Here is a 27,483-nt window from a genome sequence, read left to right as displayed (position 1 = left end):
TAGATCGGATTAGATCTCGAATGGAAAATCTACGGCGCTCGTAGAATCGAAAATCCTTGTTCGATTGATCGTTGCTGTGAAACCTCTGACTTGCATTTAGGACACGCGTGAAGCAATACGTAGGCATCGATATCTCTCACGTGGTGGAAAACCGTTTCGAAGACGCTGGTCGAACGTCGAGACAGCTGTTTCAAGTTCGCGATGCGAGAGATTCGAAATTACGTTAGGATTGGAAATTGGTGCGATTCAGCTGCCATATACATGTATACAGAATATATATATATATATATATGCATACATATATACAGAAATATTATTCGAGAACAAACAATGGACGAATTTCCTTTTGGGAGACGCGACGGGCTGCGGCGAGTACACAGTAGTAATGAAAAACGAACGACAAACTGGACGGGGACCAATAAAAAGTCTCGAATGAAGCGCGGCTTTTGCGAGAGACACCGGTCGCCCTGTGTGAAATAAAGTCAGAATTTATTTTTTTTCACGCGCGCGCGCACCAAAGGTGCGAAAAAGTGAAAATTGCTCGAGGGTTGATATCAATTAAACCCGAATAAGGGAGGATCGGAAAAATATGAATACGAAGCGATAATCTCGCGGCAATGGTAAACTATTCCAAGCGCTAATATCGGAGCAAAAGCTGCTCGATTCGGTTTAACGCGAGGTTTAAAGGCCTTCGATCCTCCGTTCCCTATAACCGTTAAAACTTCCGCCTCCCTTGCTCGTAATATCGTGGAACAAAGGATAGTTAACGCGAATAAAACTTTCATCGAGCCGCTATTGTCTCGGTTTGGTGAACGCAAACAAGTACAAGTACCGACTTTTTAACAATAAGGGAACAGCGTTTAACAGGGTGGCGCGTAAGTTTGCAAGTTTGGGACACGCGCGAGAAACGTTGCGAGAAGCAACGTGCACGTGGGCGCAAAGGAAAGGCAAAGGGGTTTGAAAAGGTAGGGAGGGATGATCGACGATTTTATCTTTTGGCCGTGAAATTTATACCGGAGAGGCGAAACCTTTATTTATGCGCGATTACGCAACGAATCGGTGGCGAGACGATGAATCATGGCCGGATTAATGGAAAACCGTAACAATATTATCCGCGTTACGGAATTTCCCATATCGATCGCGCGTTTTACGACTTCGATTTCATCGCCCTCCCTAATAATAAATATCCTCGCATAGAAACGATTTAATCCATTTGTTGCGTTAACCGCTACGCCGCTTGTATTTTAAATCTGTTTTAACGTGAAACGTTTCGCGTTTTACGAAACACGAGTAAAAATTAATTATAAAATCGCGCGAGAAAGGATTTTCACTTGTGTCGTACCGTTTGATTTTACGCGTTGCGAAAGGAAAAACAAAGCGTTGTATAAACGGGGAACGAAATCGCGTAATTCGAATCGGTTAATCACGGTGGTGCCTCTTGATCGAGCCATAACGATAAAATGATCTCGGTCGAACGATCAAGCACGGGCGAGGCCAGGATCCCGTATAAACGCGTTCTCTCCGAATTCATCGGCGTTCGCCCCTCGAATCGATCGTCCCGCCGCCTGGCGTCACAAACGTCGCATCATCCGTTCCGTTTCCGAGGTTGGAGAACATCGAGCTAATACGCGCGATTATCGGGACGGGCGAAATTGGCCGGACTTCTCGGTGCCGGTTCCACGCCTACCTACGTCGTCTATCCGTAATCCTATCAACGTTGAGAGATGTTTACCGAATCCGTCGGCCAAACGTTATCGTTCTCGAGCAAATTCGTCTCGGTGATGGTAATTAATCCCTCGTGGACAGAGATTTATCGGCCACCGCGCGCTAAGCAAGGCAAGGGAGTTTATTTTCGACGAGAGGCGAAATCGATTCGAATACCCGCCTTTATACGAACGAAGACGTTCGTCGACGCGATCGGTCGTTGTTAGCCTCGACGAACAATTCCAGCCGCGTCGCTTGGCTGGAATTGGCGTGTGTATACGCGCGTGTGCAACCGTAGTGCGATTAGAGGTCCATTGTACGACGATAATGCCGAGGATTGTTGGCATTGAGTTACTGACCTATTGGTTCGTTAGGGCAGAATGCAGCACAGCGGATGAACCCGGTCAAGTGGCACGCATCGGCGGTCTGTCCAATTTCGGCAAGGTGAGTGGAAAAGAAGAAAAAGAAAGAGAAACCAACCCTCTCTTTCCCCCCTCTTTCGATCGATTCAACATTCCTGTTGAACATAACCTGTGGTTAACCTTTGCCCGCTTTCGTTTCTCTCAACTCCGTCGTTATCGGAGTTAATGGACGCGAATTATCCCTTCGCGAGGGAAGAAACAACGCGCGTGGTCTTGAGTTAGATAAGTTGGCCCGTTCCTTTTTTGCCCCTTCCACTTCCAACCAGACTGGATTTTCCGGAGTGAGCGACGGAAAAGGAACCTCGCCCGTCCTTTTTTGCGACCGCGGATTAAAATATCCGTCTATCCGCTCCGGTTACGCGTTACTTTGCGAGATGACACTCTCGTCCCTCCCTCCCCCTACTTTTTTACTCCCTATTAAAGCGACCGTAAACACGGAGGAGGAAGAGGGAGGGGATACGACTCGAGGAGGAGAATCGAAGCGAGAGAAAGTACTGGCCTGTTCCGGAGTTTGAAACGCGGAAGGGGAGGGGGGGAAAAAAAAGGAAAAAAAAAAAATGAGATATAGCAAGCCGTAAGATATCCGATCTTGATATCGGGGGGAGGGGAACGCGAGTTATTTATGAAAATTACCCGCTGGCATTCGCGGTATCCGCTTCCAAGTATTCATGAATTCCCGGGCGAACGTTACCCTTATGCGAAAGAAAATTATGGGCCGCATCGATCAACCCCGGGGAACAATCGTTCGCGTTTCAAGCATATTTCAAATGATCGAGTTCTCGATTGAATTTTTCTGAAGAGGAGGAGGGGGAAAGAAGAAGAAGAAGAAGAAGAAGAAGAAGAAGAAAAGAGAGAAAGAAACCAAGGCAAGTTCGGCGTAAATATTTACCAAACTTTCATCGATTGGGCGAGAAGAAAAGGAAGGAAAAGAAGAGGAGGAGGAAAAACCATTTCTCCCGTGGGAGAAAGCTGTTCACTTTGCCGCGCGATGCTACTCGTGAAAACGTTCATTCAAAAATGGAGGATAAGCGGATAAGCTCCCAGGGACATTCTTCGTATTCGAATATGCGGGAAAAATAATTTGAAAAGTAGATCCGCTTTCGATACAAACGGCAACTGTCGTTCGACGCGTGATTCCTTGGCTCAAACGCAAGCTTCGTCCTTTTTTTAACCTTCCTTTTAAAACGACGTTAATCCAGAAATCGCTGGACCATCGAGATACAAGCTTAGAGCTTGAGCTTCTTCCTTTCTCGCGAAGTGACGGGGCCAAGTTACGAGTGCTCCGTGTTTTATTTACCGAACGGCAGAAAAATGGCGGGCAATCCCGAGAGATGTTTTCCAAGGGAGGGAGGAGATACAAGGGAGGAAACGACTTTAGGCCATTCTGACCGCAGATATAAAGCAGAGGTTACCCCCCGTTGCCAACAACCCGAAACGAGAAAATATCATGCTCGTGTTAACGGTCGTGTTCCTGCCGCTTAGTCAATTTCATCGCGATCTAATTATTTTCTCATTTCTCGCGTCGTGTTTTTCGAAACGATCGCGTTCATAACTCACACGGGCCGAGAGCAGTGCACGTCGCGTACTATCATTGCAATTTTTTTCTCTACTTTAATCGACGAGACAAAAGTTGACGTTCCTCGGGGATGTTTTTCGAAGGGGAAAAGAGATAGGATAGAAAAGAAGGGGTAAATGGAGAGGGTGGATTCTTAGGAGGGAGGAGGGGAGGAAAAAAGAAAGGAGAAACGTATGAGAAACGACTTGGAAACTGTGGTGGTCTCGACTCGAGTCGAGGAAAAGTTCCACCGGAGAAGGAGGATGAAACGAAAAAGAGGAGAGGCCGTTTAAATATTCGATGAAGACCGTTTACGTTTTTCTTTTTTTTTTTTTCTTTCTTCCCTCGCGATCGTTTTAGCCTCGTTAAACGACCAGATATGAAAAATCGTTTCTTTTGTTCGCGTAATCGGGACGGACGCCTATCCCGCGCTCGATCATCTTCTCGTCGCTTCACCCTTCCTTCCTTCCCTCTTCCTTCCCCTTTCGAAAACTTGTCGCGATCCAAGTCGAACTTTGCGCTCTGTTCGCCCGAAGAAACAGGGGAAGGGGAGGAAAAAAAGAGACAGAAACGAACGCACGAACATCCGGCAAACGTCGTTCAGAAATTTGCTCAGCCCAACCTTTCCACGGAAAATGGCGGTACGTAGCAGCCTATTTTAAGTTTTCACCGCGAAATTTCGGATTTGTTTCCTCGCTCCGCGTTTGTCTTCCCCCACTCTCTCGTTTCTATTCTTTTCCTCGCCGACATCTCGTTCCCCGCAATTTTGCCGCATTATCCGCCAAACTTCCTGTCTATTCGCGCGAAGGAAACGAACGAAACAACGAGACGTCGTTTCGCGACGCGACAGAAGATCCTCCAATATTTCGTTGGTACGAGTGGAAGAAACGGTAACGTGTCTCTTCCTGTTTCAAGCATTCCGATAAAATTCTCGATTCGAACGGGGGTTCAAGAGGGGTTCAAGAAACGTTTAAAAAAGAAAGGGGAAAAAAGAGGGGTAGTCGTACAAAGGCGAAAAGCGCGCGTACGGAATAAGAAGACGGTTTGAAAATTCAAGGTGGACTATCTCGCGGCGCAAGATTACACTTTGAGGCCGGCTTCCCTTGTTATCTCGCGAGATAAACGTAAGAGAGGGGGCGTAGAGAAACGTATTAAACGCGCTTTCCATGCGAATACACGCGTACGTACGTTTCATATACGTATACTCGAATACGCGTCCAACCTCCTCTAAAAAGAATCAGCTCTTTTTCAGCTCGGCCTCGTCCGTGCACCGAGACGTTTTATATACGATCCTCCTACTTTTCTTTTATACCTCATTCGGCGGCTACACCATTTCTCACCCACACCTGCGTAATAAACAGCTCCCTCAAGCACTCAATAAAAATTCCACACGGTCCCGCCGGAAAAAGAAGAGATATAGTCCGACGGCTACTTTTTCTTTTTTTTTTTTCCAGTTTACCCCGTTTTCATCCCGCGATACGTGCTCGGTCTATTTAATATCGAACCTCTCCCTTCCCCCCTCTCTCTCTCTCTCTCTCTTCTCCCTCACCCTTTACTTCACCCGATACTTCAATCTTCCGTCAATATCGCAATTTCCAAACTCCAGGTATCGTTCCACGGATACGTTGGGCTCCAGAAGACGCATCTGCCTCACACTTCCCCCGAAAAATTCGAGGCGTGCACGTTCCTCCCCTTCTTCTCTCTCGCGCTCGGGAGGAACAACCGCGAAACACGAGAGAGAAACGGGGGAAGATCGAAGGGTGAAACGAGAGGAGGAGGGATTGAAATAAAGAATCGCTCGCCCCGATGGAAAAATACACTCCACCCAGAAGCACGCCGAGAAGAGTGTGCTCCCGAGAGAGACCCACCCCATCCGCTCCCATCCCCGTGATGAAACTTGCTCCTCGATTCTGAAAAATTCCTCTCCTTCCTCCTCCTTGTATCGTCTCATACTCATCTCCTCCTCGAACGCGCCGCGATAATTCTCGAACACCGTATCGTAACCAGTTTGACAAGAAGTCGTCCTCCCCTTCGTTTTCTTTCCTTCTCGCATAATAATCGTGGAAATACGAGCGCGAACGGAAGAGAGGGAGGGTGTGAACGAGCAACGTGGGGAAAACAAGGGTTTGCTCGAACTCGAGCGGAGCATGAATCTCCCCCCTGAACAGGACGCGATATGTATCCTGTGCGCGGGTCCAACCAGCCCGATGAGGGGTCGGGTGCAATTCTGGCGGGGCCGAAACAATGGGGGATGCCCGACGAAATTCAAGAAAACGTAACTCGAGCGAAGCAATTAGCGCGAAACCGCTTCCAGAGGAGATATACCTCTCTCGACGGCCTGTGAAACTTCTCCCCCTCCATTCTAATTTCTCACCTTGCCTTCGTTCTCTGTGACGCGCGAGTCGTTACGCCGTCCCTTTCTCGAATTTCCGCGTTTATATATCCGACTCGTGAGAGGAGGAGGGAGGCTATTAGTATCGAGAGGGGTGAAAAAAAGAAAAAGAAAAAAAATGGGCAAACATCTACGGATCGAGTTGATCGAGTTCGAGCGTTAAAAGCGCACACAGGCCGCGCCACGGGTCGATGCTTTCGGCTAATTGCCGGATCGACTATCGCGTAAGTGGACGATCGGGAACGAAGTGGAGGGGAGAAGAAAGCGGATACGGTGAGGAGGATGAGAAACACCGAGCATCGTTTTAATTCTCCCGACGATGCGTTTCTGTGAATAATCGTGTGTGATTTTTTTCTCGAAAATATCGATCGACGGTTGCTCGAACAAACACGATCGTGTTCGACACGTTTGGAGAGACGGAGGATCGATCGATTATTTAGTTGGGTAGTGATTAATTACCCGTTAGACGCCGTTCGATTCACTCGGATATCAGTGAGTGGAGCAAAAGAGAGGGAGATGGGAAGAAGCTGATGATTTATTATGCTTCTCCACCGTGCAAACTTTCGAGGACAATAGAGCAATATCGTGGCAGGAACAAGTGCGCTAGAGGAGGAGGAATGGTACACGTGTAAAGAACGAAGCTCGATAATTTTTTAACTTTTTCTCGAAGCCAACGAAATTCTACCATTATATTTCTCTCTCTTGGCCGCCCGACGACTCTCTAAAAGCTTATTCGTCATTCGGTGTTACGCCACCTTAACCTCGAGATCTGACTTTTCAAGGGTGAATTCCTTCGATGGGGGAGGAAAAAAGAAAGAATATTCCAGAATCTATGGACCATCTCGTCGAAAGTTTCGATACTTCGTTAGCTCGCTTCGACACCTCGTTCGCTTCTCGACACCACAAATACAACCGCGAATCGATTTTCATTTCATCGAGGCGAGCGCCAACGCTCCCCGTCTCCTTCCACGGGAGGAGGAACCACTCAAGCTCGAGCCGAGGCAAGTAGGAACACGCTGGTGGGAAACTAAACCGCGACTTAACGCGATTGAAAAGTTGGCGGTCCGTATCGAGAGAGAAACGAAATTTCACCGCTTCATCTGCCATACCATTTGCATACCAAGCTGTAACTCCTGTTAATTCGAGTTAACGAAAGAAAAAGGAAGGGGAGAGTGTCCTCGAAAAACGAGAAGCGGCCGTCGATGAAGAGAATTTGTCGGAGGAATCGATCCCCTGCGGACGATTCCCTGGGAAAATTCGAATCGGGCGGATCGTTCGCCCGACACAAGTTGGAGAACACTCGCGACTTGCGTCCGACCGACAAGTTTTCGAAAGCGTTCCGCGGAATGACCAGCCGCCCTTTTGAGGCCAGCTGCCGGCTTGTTTCTGAAAGTTGGAGGGGGGAGGTCTAAATAGGCGGCCGGGCATCGACAGTTTCGCAACTCGAGTCGTGCTGGTGGACGATAACGGCGGCGACGAACACAAGTACGAGGAGGCGAAGTTTGACCGGGTGGAAAGAACAGGACAACTCTCTCCGTGTCCCTCTCCGCCGACTTTGCCACTACGATCCAAACTACACCGATCTTCGCCCAGTTTCGTCGAATATAAAAACCCGACGAGGCGACCCAACTTTTTCCCCTCCCCTCTCCTTGCCTTGTACATATATAGATCCCTCGGATGATCCGTTAACGAAACTGATCCGGTGGAAAACTTTTAAACGAACGAATTCGCCATTTCTTGACGCTCGAGAGAGATTTTAGATACCCTTTCTTTACTGTTGGGAGGAATCGAATTTTCCGCCACATGGACGAAACGAAAAAAATGAGAAAGAGTGGATAGATGGAATAGATAGAACGTGGACAGCGAGTATTCCTCACCGGAGGAAGGAAGATCGGGTAGAAGAATAAAGCTTATTCGTCATTCTGTCGGACTACGGACGGTGTTACGCCACCCGAGATCTGACTTTTTAAGGGTGAATTCCTTCGATGGGGAAAAAAGAAAGAATACAACCGCCATCCGACTTATGCCCCGTAAGAAATGAATCACCGAACGAAGTCGAAATCTTCGTCCAACTTTCCCCACGGGTGAAACTCGGGGATCATTCTTCATTTTTAAACGTCTTTTTATGCAACCTCTCCTCCTCTACGACGCGTACACACGAGGGATGTACGTCTCTCGTGAAGAAGAGTAAAAGCCGTGGTCGTCGAATTTCGAAACGATAACGGAGGATCGAATTAAAACGGTAACAAACAACCGGCTCGCTGATAAATCAGTGGGTAAAATAGCGGAGGAGGGAAAGGCAAGCAAGAACAGAGGGCTTACGAGATTGAACGGCTTTTACGAAGCCGTCGCTTTCTCGGTGAATATCATTCTCTCTCGAGCGTCACTTGCACGTGTTCCTCTCTGCATTATCCATGCCATGCGAGACGCTTAAACGTTTCCGCCCCACTTCTTTTTCCCCCCACTTTTCCCCGACCGATCCTTTTTAATAGAATCCCTTCAACCGGAAAATTGTTTATTTCAAAAACTTCCCCTCGCGTGATTAAGAAAATTCGTACGTCTCTCGCCATCCATCCCTCCCCCATCTCCTATCGCGTTCTTTCGCTTCTTCTTTACGGGGCATGGATGAACGCCACGACTCTCGTGTTTCATCTTCCATGATGGAGCGCGCTTTCTCGTTGCTTTTAGCGAGCGGATGCAACGTCGCTGCAGAATGCTTTTCCGTCGAACCTTGTCGCTGAAATCTCTCTCTCTCTCTCTCTCTCTCTCTCGGTGACTAACACCCGAAGAAAATCGAGATTGTCTCGTCTCACGGCTGAGAAAACGAACCCACGCGCGCGATAAGGCTCGAACTTAGAGGAGAGAAGGACGTAAGAAGTAATCCGGAAGAGCGAAGTTCATCGGGTTGTTACTTTAACGAAGCATTCTTCGCGAGGATCCCGGGCAAAGGTGGCGGCGCGACGAGACAATTCCCTCGTCCCCGATCATATTCGTTGCACAACTTCGCTAATTTCGCGATAACGGCCGTTAACGCGATAAATGCCGCCTCGAATCTCGTCTCGTCGAGGACGAACGCTGACACGATTTCGTCGAACCTGATGAGGCGAATCGAAGAGAGAAGAAGAAGAAGAAGAAGAAGGAACGAGACGATCCACGATCGCGCTGATTTAACGAAGCCGTCCTCCGTTCAATGAACGCGGCGCTTCGAAAAGAAGAAGGGAAAGAACATTCTCGGAACGATAACACTGTTTCCGATCGGTCCTCCTCTCCAATGCCTCTCGCGATTCTTTGGGATCGTTTCATCGATCGCGTGTATTCTCCCTTCGCGTTTTATCCAAGGATGAACAAGAATGAACAGTTCCGTTTGGCGGGTGAAAAGGAGGAAGGGAAAAATGAAAACAGTCGGTTTCGTTGTTTTTCGTTTCGAAAGGGAGAGACGAGTGAAATCGAATTTTCTATTGGTAACCCTATCTCGAAAATCTGACGTCGAAAATATGAAGAGCGATATTCCCCCTCCCTTCTCGATAGAACTTATTGGAAATCTCTTATCCGCGAGAGAAAATACGGTTCCTCGAAACCGGATTCCCGCGCAACTTTTTGCGTTGTCACGAAGAGGGGAGGGGCTATTAGATCGCGAATTCGCGAAAGCTTGCGGAACGAATGGCGGTAACCGAGGATGGAATACGAGGAAAAGGTAAAGATCGATCTCTAGTGAAACTCGGCTGGTATCCAACCTATGAATCGCGCGTTACGTGTCCCAGGGATTGGAAATTCCTCGGAAACAAAGCGTCTAAGGAACCCGCCCCTCGTGAATTTCAATCCGGTCGAAACCGGGTGTCGCAATAACTGTCACGAATCACACACGTGAGCACGTTACGAAAGCGGCGGAGGAGAGAGAGAGAGAGAGAGAGAGAGAGAGAGAGAGAGGATTTTTATCCCGCCGATCGCCGAGCGTTCCAAGACGATGGAGATTCAATCCTCTCGGCTTGATCCCTTTGTATCGAGGATAAAGAAGAAAAAAATGCGAATTATCCCTTAATACCGGCCCCTCAATAACGATCTTCCTACTAACTAACCGGCTCTCGCGTCGACCGGTTTAAACCCCTCCGTTAATCCGGGCTTTTCGATTCTCAGAGAAGAAGTAAATCCGCGAAATGGCCCGATCGATTTTAATGCGGACGAATATCTTTGAAACTGCTTAAGAGCGAAACTGCTATCGCTCCGAGTATCGTTGTCGCGGCGGTAGGGGGAGGGAAAGAGGGGAGGAAATGCCGCGATGCTCGAAAACTTGGCCCAATTATCCCTCCTCGGAACTGGACGTTTCCAGAGTATCGTGTTGGAGATGAATCGACTCGGGATGATGGTGGATTTGTCGCACGTATCCGTGCCCACTATGCTGGTCGCCATGAAGACGTCGAGGGCGCCTGTCATTTTCAGCCACAGCAGCGCTCACGCCCTCTGCAATTCCTCGCGAAATGTGCCTGACCATGCGCTGCGACGTTTGGTGAGTTACGATCCTCTAAAGGATTAATCCTTTTAGATTTAGAAGAAACTTTATCCTTTCCTCCTTTCTCTTTTCCGTTTCAGGCGCAGACAGATGGTATAGTTATGGTATCCTTCTATCCCCATTTTATCAGCTGTGGCGAAAAATCGACGTTGGAGGACGTAGCCGGTAAGCAATCTTTTCCAACCAGTTCCAGTTCAACAATATAAACGATAAAAATTTCGTTAATGTAATCGTCACGTATGAAATGCTACCCTCGAAATTTCTCCTCTCGTGTATCGCTTTTATCCGCTCCGATAAACTTCCTCGATTCTTTTCTCTAATCAAGTTCGCCCTATTTCGGCTTTTATTCCACGTAACCCACGACGTCGCGATCGCCGTCTCGTATTCCAGGATAAAAGTTAATCGAAAGGGAGTCGCGTCGAAATTGTTCCTTTTCTTTTTTTTCCCCCCCTCCCTTCTTTTTCTCTCCTAGCGTTAATACGATTTCCTTCTGATAAGCCTGCCTCTTTTGCAATATCACCGTCTGGAGATCACTGAAAATCTCTCGCCGATAATTTTCATTATATCCGATTCGTTCTCATCGCGAATCTTATCGCCATTCGAAGAATCGTGTTTCGATGAACAACGATGAAATGAACAGTCACGCATAAATAGGAGCACGAGAATAACTCGAAATTTCGCGCTATTTCTCTTCCGCAATCGAGATATCGAATTCACAGACGGAAAAGTAAAAGTTCGAGCAATGATAAATTTCATAATAATCGATTCCGCTCGAAATCAAATTTTTCCAAGAGCAAAAGTTTCCGAGCAGCTAAACGTACCCTTTTTCGTCGCAGCAAGAGTGGATTTTTGCGAAAAATACACGTTAAATGAGTTTAAAAGGGGCCAGTTTTTCGAATTTGTGTAAGGGCAAAGGGAAAGATGGAATTTCGCGCGCGGATAGCTACGCGGATCGAGAACGAGAAACAGTGCACACGTATCGCGACGTATTTTGGATCAAAGCAGGCGCGAACGGGCCACGCTTTGAATAAACTTTCCACGCGTAGAAATGAAATATATCCGGGCAAGAGCGAATTTATGCGGTTCCATGGCTGAGAAGAAAAAGAAAAGTGAAGAAGAAATAAAAAAAAAAAATAAATAAAAATGTTCATCGAACGTTCGGCGACGAATGTGCCGAGTGGGGCAATTGCACTTTCATATCTTTGCGAACCCTTTGTGATTCACGAGACGTAAGAAACTTTAGAAACTTTCAACGTTGAACGGTAGGAAACTTAGGCGTTTCCTTCGTACACTCTCTCTGTCTTCCCGCTCCGCGATACAGTTTTCCACGTCGCTCGTCGCATTTCCATTGCAATTGGGTGCCGTGTCGATGGCGAAGCGGGCATTCCACCCGTCTTTAAGCGACGCCGAAATTTTCGCCATTCTCTTCCGCAATTATTATCATCGCTCTCCGCTTATCTATCTTTATCACGTTAAATGGATCCGCGGCAGTTGTTCCACCGAGCCTATTGTTCCTCCACCTTTCCGACGTTTGATAAAAATTGCACGCGCGTCGTTGTGCGAGCGTAGTTCCATAGTTCCACAGCACGCTGACGATCGTATTCCTCGCTATGGAAAATATGAAATCGAGGATTCGAGGAGTACCACGCGGCGCTGTGTTTAGCCTTCACACTTCGCGTGACCGCATCGCGGTGTTGGGGATATCAAAACCTCAAAAGAATATCGCGGAGAAGGAAAGAGAGAGAGAGAGAGAGAGAGAGAGAGAGAGAGAGAGAGAGAGAGAGAGAGAGAAAGCTTAAAACAAAATAACGTCGCGACGAGTTTTCCCTTTCCCCCTTCTCTCCCAGGAACCACGAATTTCATTCGCTCGTGGATTATTTTTTTTTTTTTTTCATATTTCTTTCATTGACTCATCAGTTTCGCGAGGGGACAAAATAAAAGCAAGATGGGAAATAAAGATGGAGTAAAAAGTGGGGGACAAAAGATGGAAGAGCTTCGTTCCAAATCATTTATTTTCTTGTATACATTTTCCTTGCTCTTTTGATATTCGATTCTTTAAGAGAAAATGGGGAACGAAAGAAAACGGCGGACGAGAATCGAGTTTTATTATTGACACATTTTCTCAATAAATTAAATCTTTGCTTATGAAAGAGTTCACCTAATCACGAAAATACGTGTTAACGCGAATATCAAAGATTCTTCTCTTAACGTTAATTGAACAATAATAAATCGTTGGATAAAAACAATAGAAAACATTGTAATTACGATGGATTTTAAACGGCGATAACGGAAGGATTAGAGTCGTGAATCGTTGGCAAAAACGAGTGGAACGGCAACGATGACGGACGATAAAGCGTGACGACAACGATCCACTTCCGCGCGTTATGGGAAGCAAGGAGAAAATTATGCTCCCGTAGAGGAAGCGGCGCGTTAAACGTACTCGTAAGCCATAATTCGGGGCGGTTGCACACGGGCCCATTGACGACATTTACCCTCATGATTGATTTCTCGTTGGCCGGTGCTCATAGCACGTCGGTTACCAACGCAACAATTACCACCACTTAATATCAAACGCGGCAGCGATCGGCCACGCGTTTCTCGAATAATGCGCCGCGCGTCAAGCGCATCCTCCGCATCTGCTCCCCGTGCAACTGACGTTTGCACTTAAGGTACAAGGAAGACGGGTCATCGAGCCCATCTTGCCGAATGTATCCAGGGGAATCTGGTCATTTCGGGCCGAGTTCGATGCGTATGAGATCTATTTTGCAATGGAACAGAGATTGATCGAGCAGGGATTGAAAATATCGAAGAGTTAGTTTGTGATGACAATACGTGAGATTGGTTCTATAAACGTCGGATACGTTGCAATATCGGGTTTAGAAAAAATTTTTTCTTCTCTTCATCGCTCGATTAATCGATAATTTGAAACTTTTGCTATATTGTATCGCAAGTTCGTTAATGTTTCTTTCTACGTTTTCATATGTTCCAGCTCACATAGATCACGTGCGAAAGATCGCTGGTGTGGATCACGTCGGGATAGGGGCCGGCTACGATGGGATCAATCTGTAAGTTTCTCCTTCTTATTTATTATGTATAGGCGACTCTCAATACTCAAATTTCAACGAAAAAATAACTATTAAAATATTATTGAAACGAAGATGTAGATAAATCGAGTGAAAAAAACGGAGATAAACTTTCAACGAACGCACGATAAATTAGAGGTTGGAAAGGAACGAAACGTGATAATTTCTTACGAGCCTCTCTACCTTCTTCTCCTCCTCCATCTACACCGGTCACGATTTATGAGGTTTGACGCGTAGCGCTACCATAAAGCACGTGCCGTTTTTTTTTTTTACGTTTGCTCGAAGCGTTGACCAGCGCCTCGTAAAAAAGTAACACGACGGAAGTAAACCCTACGAGCCGTTTCGCCTCGTGTCACTTTTTAACTGCAACCCGTGTCTTCCCCTTCGAAATGTACGTTTCCTTCGAAATAGTTTCAACACAGTTCCCGACTCTTGTTGCTTGTAAAGGCGAGCCGATCTGCAAAGGAGTGGGGGAGAAAAATATCGAGGATAAATATCGAGAACGATATGGATATTCGATAAATCGGTGAAACGGTTTAAAGATATAGGATCCTTCAACCGTCGTCTTCGTCCTCGAGTAATTTATTTACCCTCGGTTTTAACTCGCGACGATGCTTAACTGCAAGAGAGGCGGCGCGCGACTATAGGATTATTCCAGACGAACTAAAAGTATTATTCGCCGGGTTTTATCATCGTCTCGTTTTATATCCACGTAGAAAGGGAGAAAGAGAGAGAGAGAGCGTGTATATTTAACATAGTTTCATCGTCAGAGAAACAAAGGCGCGAAAGGATCGGATGGAAACGGGCGGCTATCGGCCGACCCGGTTCGCGACCACTGTAACGTATTATATACCTGGTCGAAGCTGGAATAGGAAGTGTTCGCCGGTTAAACTGGGGGAAAAAAATGAGAGGAAGAAAGGGAAAAAAGGGAGAGAGAGAGAGAGAGAGAGAGGGAGGGAGGGAGGAGGATGTACGAAGCACGATAAAGGGGATGGGGAAAAAAGAGCGCGAACTAGGTAGGTGGTAAAAAGTTGTCGGGTTTTGCAAATCCGTGCGAAAAACACGCGTGGAATCGCGCAGCTGGTGGGGACTGAAAAACAACGTGAACCGAGCGAGCAATTTGCGCATCGAACTGTAAAAAAAAAAAAGAAAGAAGGAAAGAAAGAAAAAAGAAAGGAAAAAGATGGGGTATCTGAAAAGAAAAAAGGCGGGATATCGTCGTGTTGCCGATCGAATCGGGCAAATGCGACGTTTTCATTGGAAAAATTAAGCGAGCATGCTCGAGTCGACTGCAGGAAACCGGGGGCGGACTTGTTAATTGGACGACGAAATTTCTTTTTTTTTTTTTTTTTTTTTTTTTTTTTTTTTTTTTTTTTTATTTACTCGTGCATTTGAGTTTAAAGTGAAAGGCTAATAATAGATGAGACGAAAAACGATGAGACACGCGAAAAAATAATTATGATAAAATTGAAAAAGTGTATCGAGCTACCAATTAAGATTTAATTAAACAAATTCCCGTTGATTCGAACAGCATTTATCCTCCGCAAAGCTTTTGACTGGCCATCCGTGAAACCGAATTCGAGTATACGCTCTAGTTGTCTAGAAAACGAAAAGGTATATATAGAAGATGACACTTTTAATGGCGCCATGCCAACGAGATATGAAAAGGGGATTTCCCATCGGGACGAAAACAAAGCCAGATTTTTTCCTTTTGACGCGAACCGGTCCTTAATACCACGGGCGCGATAATTTTAAATTAAAAAAGTTCATTGGAATATAAGAGAAATTCTCGAGAAATTCTTACCTTAGAATTATTCTTCTCTACGAAGGGGAGAAGTTAAGAAGGGAATAAATTTAAAAAATTTACGCGAAAGAAAGAATCCGATTGAAATTTAAATGTCGTTTAACAAATATATACAAAATAAGAAGTGGATTACGATAATTTGTTCTCTCCGCGCTTTCCCTTTATCTCGATCTGTTTCAAAAAGAAGAAGAAGAAGAAGAAGAAGAAGAAGGAGAGAAAATGTTATTATCAACCGTAGCGTTGATAACGTGTGTATTGAATAACAACGAACTGTAGAAGTTTAACGTAGTAACTATTATATTATTTTCGATTGGTTGATGGATAAAATTGGAATAAATATCGAAAGGAACCGTTTTATTTCATACGTTCAATACCCTTTTTAACGATTACGGGAACTCGAATAAGTGCAATCGATTAATCGTGAAGAGACTTTTACCAAGAGTTTCATCGAGATCCAGTTTGAAAAGAGATAAAAATGGGAATTAACAGGGCACACTCCGGTATAAATGTAATTTTTTGATAAATACGTTTTTAAAAAATGCCTCGCTTACTCCGAAATATGAATAATTCATTTTTGAATCGAATAATCGCCGTTCAAAAGGGACCATCGTATAAATCAAAAAAATGCGTAATATGTATTTATTTATTCATTTCAACAAGAAAAAACAATATAAATCCTACAATATATATAAAGGTAAAAATAAAATTTATAAAACTCCGTTGTATTAAATTTAATGAATAAATTTTTAAAATATGTTAAAATTCGTATCGCTATTATTATTATTATTGTTGTTGCTGTTATTATTATTGTTATTATTATTATTATTATTATTATTGCATTCAAATAGAATTTCATAAGCTTTTATTATAATTTTCAATATTAAACGTGTGTACGCTCAATGATATTTATTAGCTTCACGGTAATATGATTAAAAAGTAATTACAGTAGTAGACGTTATCGCACGAATATATAATTTTCACTTCATATTTATCTATTTAGAGACCAATATGGAAATATTACGCGAAACGAAATAAATATTCCATTCCGAGTTTTTTCCAAGTATTTACGTCTTGAATAACAGCCTATTTCTCGTTCCATATATGTCTAATATTTTCGTGGAAATTTTGTATCGCGGCATTTTTATATTTTGGCCCGATTTTCAACTTGTTATAAATCACTGTCGCGTAGCTGGAACGGATAGCTACTTTTCTCGATCCCGTGTCGATATCAGAAAGAGTATAAGCGGATCAGTGAGAAGGAAAAAATCGTGAAAACGCACAAATGCAAAAGTTTCACGTAGACCAAGAATAAAAAAAGAACCATTAAAATTTTTTCCAAATGTCGAGTAACGAATATATACACCATGGATCGATCATCTCGAATCAATCCGTTACTTCGATTGATGCAGACGTAACACGAGTTCGCACGAGTGATTCCATGCCGTGAACGAACGAATTAATCGAAAACATTCTTAGATCGTCATCCTTCTCGTTTTTCCTTTTCCTTCCTCGAATTCCGCTCTTCGAAGATGAATCGTTATTCGTTTCTAAAACGTTTTTAATGCTCGATCTTTGTTCATCGACGATAAAAGTTAGGTCAACACCGAACACATCGAACGAGTTGGTAGAGTTTCACTAAGATAAGATAGAGAGAGATTGTCGAGTAACGTGAAATATGTACATTTTGAAAACACGTTTCGAAAACGTTAATATTTTTCTTTTTTGAATTATTCATCGTTTCTAAGCATACGCGAAAAACTTGTCCCTCCTCTTTATCGTTATGGAGAGAAATGAACAATATTTTAATTTTTACCTCGCAACGTTGAAAAGAAAGGCTATCCTAGTAGAATGTTGGAGAGGAGGATAAACAGTAAAACAATGGCGTATAGTATAATCGCGTTAAGTTGGATAATTACCATCAATTATCCTGTTTCCAATAATCCTAGAGTTTGCGCAATTAGCCTCGATATCGAGAAAAGAGAACGAAGAAAAACGAGGAGAGGAGAGGAACGATCTGTACCGAAGTAGTATTTTTCTTCTTCCGTTCGTTTTCGCGAAGTATCGATCTCTTCAACGTTTCTTCCATTACACCGATGCTTTCCCTTCCCCTTTTCCCCCTTTCCTCCCTCTTCCCTTCCCCTTCCCCCCCACTTTTCCCTTTCCGCTTTTCATTCTCGCCTATAAATCACTGTCAGATCGACTGGACGAAATGTATCTTCCGCTATACGAATAGGATTTTTGGTCCCGACGTCAGCCGAGTCGTCGATAGCGCGAGTTTCGAAGAATGGAGAAAGATGGCTGTGATGCAGTTCTGATGTCCACGCGAAATGTATACAGCTTTGTTTCCCCTCTCCCGTTATATTTTTGTCACACTCCCGTGACATTCTCGTCCCCTCTCGTCCCAGAAATCGTGCCAGAAATTCGGCACGGAGCCATGGATCCTTCCCCGCGGAATTGGAGATTTCGTGAAACTGGCCACCGGTTGGTTCGTCCGACAAAGCTCGAAAAGCGATTCGCTCCGATAAATCTTCGCGGCTCGATTTACCGATCGCGATATTTTATCGCGCCCTTTCATCTCCCTCCCTTTCGTCCATTTTCGTGGTCTTTCCCATTCCCGGGATCGCCAGCAGCGAATACGTAATTGCGTTATTCGTCCTTTACGGCGACGAGAGAGAGAGAAAGAGAGAGAGAGAGAGAGAGAGAGGAGGGAGAAAGGAAGGAAAAGAAAATAAGATAGAAAGAGGCAAAATGATAATGTTCCCTCCGTCGGTGAAAAATTTCATATCGTAATCGAGCACCGGTTTCTCCTCGACCGACGGCTAATATCGATAATACGAGGGGGGAGAGGAGGCGATATCGATAACGGGTTCCGATATACGGGGAAACGGGGGAAACTGATATATCCCGGGTAGCGATCGTGGCCATATCCATAGGACGAGCACCAGCGTTCATAGTCGCCGTCCCGTAATGACGGACACACTCGATTTGGAAATTTCCGAGATTGAAACAACGCTCGTGACCGCAGACGGCCGATGTCCGTACACGGTATACAGCTGCATAACTGCCAGTTTCAGCCGCGATATGACGCGCCATGAATAAGTCTGGAACCGCTCTTGTTGGGCCGACATTGTCAGCAGGTAGCTTTCAACGGTTGTGCAACGCTCGTTCCCGCTCCTTCTCTCCGCCGAGCTCGTTATGACGCGCGTAATGAGAACGTCGAAATTCAGACTGATCCCTTTTAACGCTCTACTCGCCGCCCCACGTTTCCTCTAATTCGCCGTGAATATCTGTGCGTCGGTGCCGCGTCCGCGACGCGCTCCCATCGACCGTATCGGAATTAGTTAGCCCGGCTTCCGCCACGTCCCCATGCCATTTCGAATCGGGCATCAATTATTATTTATTTTCGGCCGACAGCCGAAATAGCGCCACCGCGGGGCCATAATGAACAGAGACATCGAGCGCTGCGGGGGGAAGGGGGGGGGATAGCGTTCGATCGTAACGAGGCCATCGACGCTCGATGAAAGAACCGTCCAAGATGTAACACCGTCCTAATTCCGCTACCCCGCCGACCCAGATACCGCGTTTAATAATTGCTAAATTAACGGTGACGAGTCGTAAACGAAACCTTCGAGCTACAAAGATTACAAAGATTAAACGTCGATAAATAAACGCAACGTGTAAAATTGACTAAAGAACGAAGGATAAATTTCTTTTCGGTCGAATCGAAAAGAGTAAGATGGAAAAAATTGGGCGTGTAATCGAGGATATGGACGGTGTTTCATTGCTGATTAAAAAGGAAAAGTTCGATTGGAAGATGGATCGGGGGAAAGTACTTCACCGCTATCTTAATTTATACGCGATAATAATGGGAAATAATGGGGATACGTGTAATCGTGAATTTTTATTATCCGGTTGGATCCCTCCCTCGACCGAGAGTCGTTATGAAACGAGTCGATGACGAGCTCGACCTCGTGGCACATTTTCGCGTTCGGATCGTCCGCGAGACGGTCGTGCACCTGAACAGCGCGATCGTCCTCTCGCGTTTCTCGCTCTCCGCCTCCTCGTCCTGCGAGTCATCTCTCTTTTGCAGTAATTAAAGTAATGAGGAATAAACCGCCCTGAGGAGAATTGTAATTTGGAGGGAGAGGAAGCTAGCTCCCCCTCCTCCTCCTCCTCCTCCTCCTCCTCCTCCTCCCGACAACCTCGTTACCGTACTTCGGATTTCCGTCGCAACAGCTTTGTTTCGAATCGAAAACTGGAACGAATATAGAACGTTCCGAATCTCTTCGCTTTTCTTTCCTCCCCTTCTTTCCCTCCCCCCTTTTTTCTTAATTTTGTAAACGCTCAGAAGGGGAATGCCGTGTAATTGAATTCGAGCGAAAAACAGAGCAGGGTGGAAGCGAGTAACGCGTTAAGCCAAAGGAAGCCAACCAGTGTATACGAGCGCGTTAGGCAAAAATCGCACAAAGGCGAACTTCGTTAATTCTTTCACGAGTAAATTTTTGTAACCCCCGACGTAAAGGGGGTCCGACTTCCTTTCTCCGTTCTTCTTGACGCGTTATGAACGAAAAAAAAAAAAAAGCTACCGCGCTTTCGCGCGTTAAACAAGGAAGAAACGCGAAAGGGATTATTCGTCCACCAGCCAGCGTAATAGATTAAACTTCCTTCCTAAGAATTACGGGGCGGTAAAATTACTGTAGTAATAGGGAGCACGTGAAGTATGACGACCTCTTATAAAAGTTTCGAGTAGTTTTCTAATTTAAACTCTCTCGGCCGCTTCCCTCCGGTTCATTAAAACCCTTATTTTATCGCGCGGAAATATTTATGTAAATAGCGATCCATCTTGCACCGACTTGCACCTCCGTCAACGGAGGGGGAACAGAGGAGGAGAGGATAAAGAAAAAAAGAAAAGAAAAAAAGAGAGAGAGAAGCTTGATCGAACCTTGGTCGATTGGCACAGCGAACCGTGAAAAGGACGACCTCGAATTCCTCGATCGAGGAATGTTATTCGTTTAATTAAAAAAAAAGAAAAAGAAAGAAAGAAAGAAAAAAAACGATCGATCGAACGTGTTAATAATCGAGGAGAATTTCCACGAGATTATACATCGTTCATTCCCTTGTTTCAGAACACCGACGGGCTTGGAGGACGTTAGCAAGTATCCGGAGCTTTTCGCGGAGCTGTTGGCGCGTGGATGGTCGGAGAGAGACATTCAGAAACTGGCAGGCTTGAATCTGATCCGAGTGTTCAAGGCGGTGGAGAAGGTGAACTTTTTTCTCTCAAGAATCGGAAAAAAAAAAAAAAAGAAAGAAAATAAACGCTTCCTTCCGTTTCTCGTCGCGCGAAAAAAAAATGAGAAACTCGGCAGAAACGGGCCCTCGATCCTCTCTAGCGCGAAATAACCGATGGTCGGAAACCGGGTTAGCCGAGTCGACCAATATCGGATTTAATAAAGCGCACAAATCATGCATCCGCCTGTGCATCGTCGAGAGAGACGGATGGACCCGGCCGCGATTTTTGTTCTTTTGGAGTCCTGCCAATCCACAGAACCAGCTGCCCCCAAAACCTTCCTCTTTCCATGATTTGCGCCGATCCACCTGATGTGCGAGTAGGCGTTCGTTGCGGGAATTGTACGCTCTCTTTCCTCCTCTTTTTCGTGCCATCCTGTCACGCGTTAACGTTTATCCTCGTTTCGCGGATAAGGGAAAAGTAACGAGGGACACCGATAGAGCAGAAAGAAATTTCGAGATATCTTGAAAATTTTACGAATCTTTTATATACGACGTGGTGTAACGATCATTTCAAAGGTAATGGACGTAAAGTTTGATGAATTTCTTTTTTATACATCTTAAAAAAATATTTACGTCTTAAAAATATTTCGAGATATTTATCGTTTTCTCCGCGAATAAAAAATCCTTGGGAAATTTTACTGGAACAGCTAGACAGATTTTCTTGTTAGCAACGGATATCGCGACATTAATTTACCGAGTTCAGAAGGTGGAGAAACGAGTCGCGTACAGTTTACCTGCATCTGACAAGCGAACGAATAGAAAAATTTGCATCTCTCCCGTCCCGACGTTTCGTATAAACTCGCCACGGTTTTTAAAAAGGTATTAATAATTTCACTTTTCGAGTACACATTTTTTTACTTATTCCGCCTCCTCCTTTCTTGTCCTTTTTTACTTCCTTGCCTCTCTCTCTCCTCTAGCCCGTTTCACGGACAAGTTAAAAATCTCTGAACTCTTAACCGAGAGAACAGTGTGTATCCGAATGATATAGCGGGATATTAGTCGAATTACAGGACAGGTTGTAATGGGGGAAATTACGCGTATAAATAGTGTCGGTTATTTGATGATCCTCGACACGGCCGTCGCTGAAATTACAACGATAATTTAATCGCGATCTCCCTCCTCCCTGCCCTCGAGCGCAACGTAACAGTAACACCAAAGCGGATTTCGTTAATACGCAAAAGTAACGTGAAACGTGCTCATCGCCGAACGTTGAAAACCGGGCTTTCATCCTCGAACGAAACGAAACGAAGCGAAACGGAACGAAACGGAACGGAATAGAACGGAACGGAACGAAACGAAACGAAACGAATCGCTCGTTTTTCGGCCAAATTCGCAAATACGAAAAAGACGAGAGAGTTTTCATTGATCCAATTAAAAGTAACAAAAATTCACGCTGGACCGTGAAGGAAAAGCAAATTATTCGCGCGACGAAACGCACAGTTTCCACGAGAAGTATCCACGAGATTCGTGAGAACATCGATTCCCTACGAATATATCCTAACCTATTCGAGGTAACGTTAATTCATCATCAGACGAAACGCAAGTTTCGAGTAAGCGTTCGTTCGAACCGCGTTGTGTTGCGAAACACAGATTCGAACGTTTTTCATTTTCCTCGCTAGAGAATGAAATCCTCTAGTTTTCCGTCTCGTTACCGGAAACGTGGTAATTGTTAAAACAATAGACAGGTCTACCGCACAATGAAACTCGCTACCAGTGGAATTGAATTTCCACGTGAATTTCCTTCCTGAACGGATGAAATTCAGTTGCTGCGTTATTCCCTCGTTTCGAGGAAAAAGGAAAAGGATTAACCAAAAACGTAAAGATATGATACGTAAAAAAAAAAGAGAAGGAGACTCGTTATTGTCTCCCGTTAATCGAGTCTCGAGAACCGAGATCGTGTGAGACGACACAATTGTTCCTGAAAAGAAACGAGAGAACTTTCACGACATTACTCTAGGATAAGATCTAACAATTAAGGAGTTTGGTACACACATTCGTGCCGACGAATTCTAAGGTAACGGGATCAAACGGTGGACAGGTTAAGTACGGTTGGATAATTACGAGACAACCTTCTCCTATCTCAACGTAATACATTTTCGCGTATAACCGTAGTTGGAAACGTGTCTCTCCTCTAAATGGTTGAAACGATCTAACGTTAAAAATATATATACGTGGTTTCGTGCGCTATCTCGCGCACCGGTTACGATCTCGAGATGACCGGTTCAGCAATACGAGGTTATATATAAAATTACTACTAAATTTCATTGCTAAATGTCATCTTCGAATTCATAATTTTTAACAATTTTGGAAATGGTTTATCGTCGCATTACGTCGTTAATCGAAAGAGTGACTGCAATAATTTTAACTTTACTCTTTGTGTTTCGTCAAATTGGCTTTCCGGAAGGTGAGCGCAATGAAATAATAATTTCGCCAAACAGTCGGCGAATATTATTCAGACTCCGTATGTGCAATAAAAAAGGTTGTTACGAGTTGGAAATAGGGAAGAAGAAAGGGAAGCAGAGCAGGTTTGATTAAAAACATTAAGGATTTATGAAGGGCGCGAGTTCGACGAGAACCGGTTCTTATTCGGTACCGACCAATCATCTCGCGACGCCCATTAACATTTTAATTTCCCCGACGATTCCCCCGACGGAATGCTCTGCGGCGGCAACCGCGCCCATTCGGTAGAGAGGGGGAACTTAATTCAAAGATAAAACGTACGCGGTATCACGAAAGAAACGAGCGTATATTAGAGTAGCAAAGAGACGTTCGTAATGTGATGGACGCTTTATCGCGGTAGATACGAGGTAGCTGCAAGGTCGACGATAAAACTGGATTTAATTTAGGAAGAATATTGAAATCGTTGGCACGCATCGAAACTTCGTTTTCTTCTCGAATTTCTGACTTTTCCTTCTTATTGAATATTCGTAACAAAACTTTTTCGTTCTCTCGTTTGAAATTTAATCGATGTCCGATACAAATTGCTGAACGTCATCTTCAAACATATTTTTGAACAATTTTGGAAATGGTTTATCCTTTATGTCGTTAACAATTTTAAATTTTAAACTCGTGTACAACACTTTATGCTTCGTCAAATTGGCATTCTGGAAGGCGAGCGAGAATTTAACAATACAAAGGGATACGAATACAAAAACTCAAAACGGATCGGATAAATAATATCTCTATGTTTTACGGGGGCGCAACCGCTTGTAATATCTTTATTTTTCCATCCTCCGTAGATGTCCGCTAGGTGGACAAAACCGGTTAAAGGATCGTATCTCGTTGATCCAGAAAACGGAAACACCCTGATCCCGATGAAAAGCTGGGAGGCTCCCCATTCGAAGCCAGTCGTTGCCGTTAAACCATTAAAGGACAAAAACACGGGGAGGGGGAGGGCAGAATGGAGGAAAATAAAGGAGGAAAAAGTGGAGGAGGGGAGGGAGGGTGTAGAAAAAAAGTTGTGAACATCGGTTACGCGTTCGCCAAGCGGCACCGCCACCGAAAGCCTCGGCCGGACTGTAATGGCCGTGGAAGGTTAATGGGCTTACCGAAAATTGATGGTGGGTGTACAGTAGTCGCATGAAATACGCGCACCGCCAACTTTTTCCCTCGACACAACCTCGCCTCTCGCCGTACACCTTTGCCCCCTCCCCTTTTTCTCCCCGACCGACGATCGCCCACCGTGATTTTTCCTCCGAGAGGCATTCGCCACGCCGTGTGCACCCCATCTCCTTCCTTCTCCCTTCCTCTCCCCCCTCCCTCCCCCCTCGAAACGAAATCGCTCGCGAACCCAGCATCACGTGAAAAATATCGATTGACCCGATTACATCGTTTATCCCGGGATTATCATGAGTTCGCGCGAAAATATTTCCATTTACTCGAGGGAAGAAAATTTTTTCCTCCCCCGTTTCCTGCCTGAAAAAATCGCCTGCACCTTCCTCGTCCCCGTCCTCGTCCCGTTCGATTCATTCATTAACGAATCGAGAGGAGAAACGAGCAGTTTCTGTTCCCAGGTTCGAGACGACATGGCCGCGGATGGGGTGGAACCTTTGGAGGAGGAGATCCCGCACGAGGATATAATCGGTCGAGATTACTGCCGTTACAACGTGAAACGACCGATCGCCCCATAATCGTGGTTGAGAATCGACTGGGAGAAATAATGGGGAACGGTTGAAGAATACGGAAGGGAGGCATTTCGAATAAGGAGATCGCAGTTGCGAGAACGAAACTCGCTTCGAAGGCAAGATTCCAGAGGCCTCGTAATTCTTTGCATCCGAATCGAGCTGCTCGAGTTTCCTTTCTTTCGATCCTTTTCCCGCTGTTATCCGCGATTCTCGGCCGCGTAAGTGCGTAGAGCAGATGGGCAAACTCGATCTTCTCCCTTTTCGAACATTGCCGTGTCGCGAACGATCTCGCGGAAAAATGTGGGGGAGAGTCGATGAAAGGGTGAAAGAGCTCGATTCGCGAGATTTCATTCATCCCTTCCGGAAGGAGAGAAGGATGGATCGTTGCGAGATACACGATGCACGGAGAGAGGAACGTTGGAGGAACTTTCGAAGACCAAAGGCCGGCGTTCGGCCGTCGAACGCTTAAGAATTTAAGCTGCCATAATCGATGTGTTTAATATTTGCACTCAACGATTTTCTTTCGTCGATGCTGGAACCAAGAATCGCGCGTTCTAGTCAATATGATAAATTACATTATGTATAAATATGTACACATAACGATCGATTTCGCGAACGACTGACACCGATCGTGAGAAATCACTCACGAGCGGTGACTATTATTCGATTCGAGTGGACGACTGCTTCGATGTGTGCCCTGACCGTGTATGCGTGCGTGTGCGTGTGCGTGTGCGAGAAAGAAAGAGAACTAACGATGTTTGTACATACGGTACCTGAAGTCGATGAACATATTGAACAATTCCTCCTTATAGAACAAACCGACCAGACAAAATTTTCAATCGGAAACAATTCAATTCTTGATTCTTGAAAAATCAAGCGAATAATTACTCGTACATGATGCGTTTTCGTTAAAAAGAAGAGAGAGAGAGAGAAAGAAAGATTTCGTATTCGTTCGTAAAACTCGTAGTATCAATCTCGATTTAGAAGATTGTTTAGATGGCCGGTTTGATCAGACTGTCGCGGAGGGAAAACTAGATTAATCAAATTAGGCTCGAAGAAGCTTGGAAAAAAAAAAAGAAGAAAAAAGTGAAAACGTTTGACAAAGTCAACGGAGTGCGCTTTTGCGACGAGAAAACTTTTTCCTACGATTTTGCACGATCGAAGTTGACGTCGACACGCGCGTCGATGTCCCGTTGTCACGATGTGTTCACAACGATGACATTTTCGAACGCGTCTCATTCATTGTAACCACCACTTTAAGGCTCGTATATTCTAATTAACGCACCGAGTAAATATCCTTTCTTAACGATGTTTTTACACTAAACTTTTAATATAGCCAGATTTTAAAAACAGGCGAGCATGGAGCAAAAAAAAAAAGAAAGAAAAGAAAAGAAAAGAAAAGAAAAGTAAAGAAAATGCGTAGAGCATATGAAAACAAGTCGAGAAACGTACTATCAACTTCCCTCGTGCCATCGATTACAATTTGATCGTTAATTTTTACGCGAATCTGCGTAATCGTTTGAAACTTATTATATCACTTATGTTCCGATCGAAAAAAAAAAAAAGAAAGAAGAAAGAGAAGAAGGAGATAGAAAGAAAAAAAAATGAATCATAAGACTTGTTTCGTATCGATCGATGTAACGATCATTCGTGTGCAAGTAGTCAAGATCAACGAAGCGCCAGCCTCGTGTGAGTATATCCTACATTTCAAACGTTACTGATACCAAAAAAAAAAAAAAAAAAAATAAAAAATAAAAAAAAAAATAAATTGACGACAAATCGAAATACGATCGTTGTTCAAAACCAGTTTGAGTTTACTTTTTTTTTTTTTTTCCTTCTTCTCATTTTCCACCCTCTCTTCCTTTCGTACGAAATACGTTCTCAAAAAAATTTTGTAGAAGAATTCTAAATCGAAAATGGAAAGATCGCGTTGAGATCTGGATGAGCTGATTCGAAGCTCGAAAAGTCAATGGCTGCGGAAGAAGATCGAGCAAGTAAATCGAGTGCATCGATTCGCCAATTTACAAGTAACAAAGCGCTCGTTGGTGATTCACGCAGCGGCGTAGGAGGCAATCAAGTGCAAAGCACACGTTGAAATCGTAAACGCGGCTTGGTTTATTGGCATTTCAGGATCGTACGTGCTGTGAATTCCGACCGGGGGTCTTGATTAGATTGTCGTTCCGCAGATTTGATAATGGCTGATTACCTATCAATCGAATAAATCAATTATTCCCTTTCCACTCTGCGCAAATTTTGACACAGGCCAACACCACGACACGCCACCGATGGAAAAATAGAACGGAGGGGAGGGGAGGAAAAGTTTATTTTCGACCACTGTTTGCGAAACTCTGCGTGTGTTATTTTCACGTTTATCCTGCATACGTTATTATCTCGTAACTGAAACGTCACTATTTTCGCGTCTCGCTTGTTTATTCTCCGTTTGTGTAATATGCAAATGTGATAAAAGAAAAAAAAAAGGCTGCGCTTAATTTAACATCCTTTCGAAAAATGCAAATTGGTGGTAAAATGCAGGGATAAACGTCTCGATCTTACTCTTCGCGTACGTTCCGCGAAGATAACAAGATTTTCGTGGTCTGATCGTG

General features: G+C 44.7%; 1 protein-coding gene across 1 annotated transcript in view; it reads left to right on the top strand.

Moving 5' to 3' along the window:
- Positions 1 to 26,626, top strand: part of LOC122718922 (dipeptidase 1) — a 52,132-nt gene extending 25,506 nt beyond the window's left edge. The window contains exons 5-10 of the mRNA XM_043944335.1: positions 2,079 to 2,148; positions 10,401 to 10,577; positions 10,661 to 10,745; positions 13,570 to 13,645; positions 20,594 to 20,729; positions 24,770 to 26,626. Coding sequence (XP_043800270.1) covers positions 2,079 to 2,148; positions 10,401 to 10,577; positions 10,661 to 10,745; positions 13,570 to 13,645; positions 20,594 to 20,729; positions 24,770 to 24,886 — 661 coding nt within the window. The 3' untranslated portion in view covers positions 24,887 to 26,626. The remainder of the gene's footprint in view (positions 1 to 2,078; positions 2,149 to 10,400; positions 10,578 to 10,660; positions 10,746 to 13,569; positions 13,646 to 20,593; positions 20,730 to 24,769) is intronic.
- Positions 26,627 to 27,483: the final 857 nt, after the last annotated feature.

The sequence above is a fragment of the Apis laboriosa genome, unplaced genomic scaffold (genome assembly GCF_014066325.1).
Source record: "Apis laboriosa isolate Shangri-la unplaced genomic scaffold, ASM1406632v1 scaffold11_cov152, whole genome shotgun sequence".
Taxonomy (NCBI): domain Eukaryota; kingdom Metazoa; phylum Arthropoda; class Insecta; order Hymenoptera; family Apidae; genus Apis; species Apis laboriosa.
Note: the sequence above shows the minus strand (reverse complement) of the source record. Positions and strands in the feature narration are given on the sequence as shown.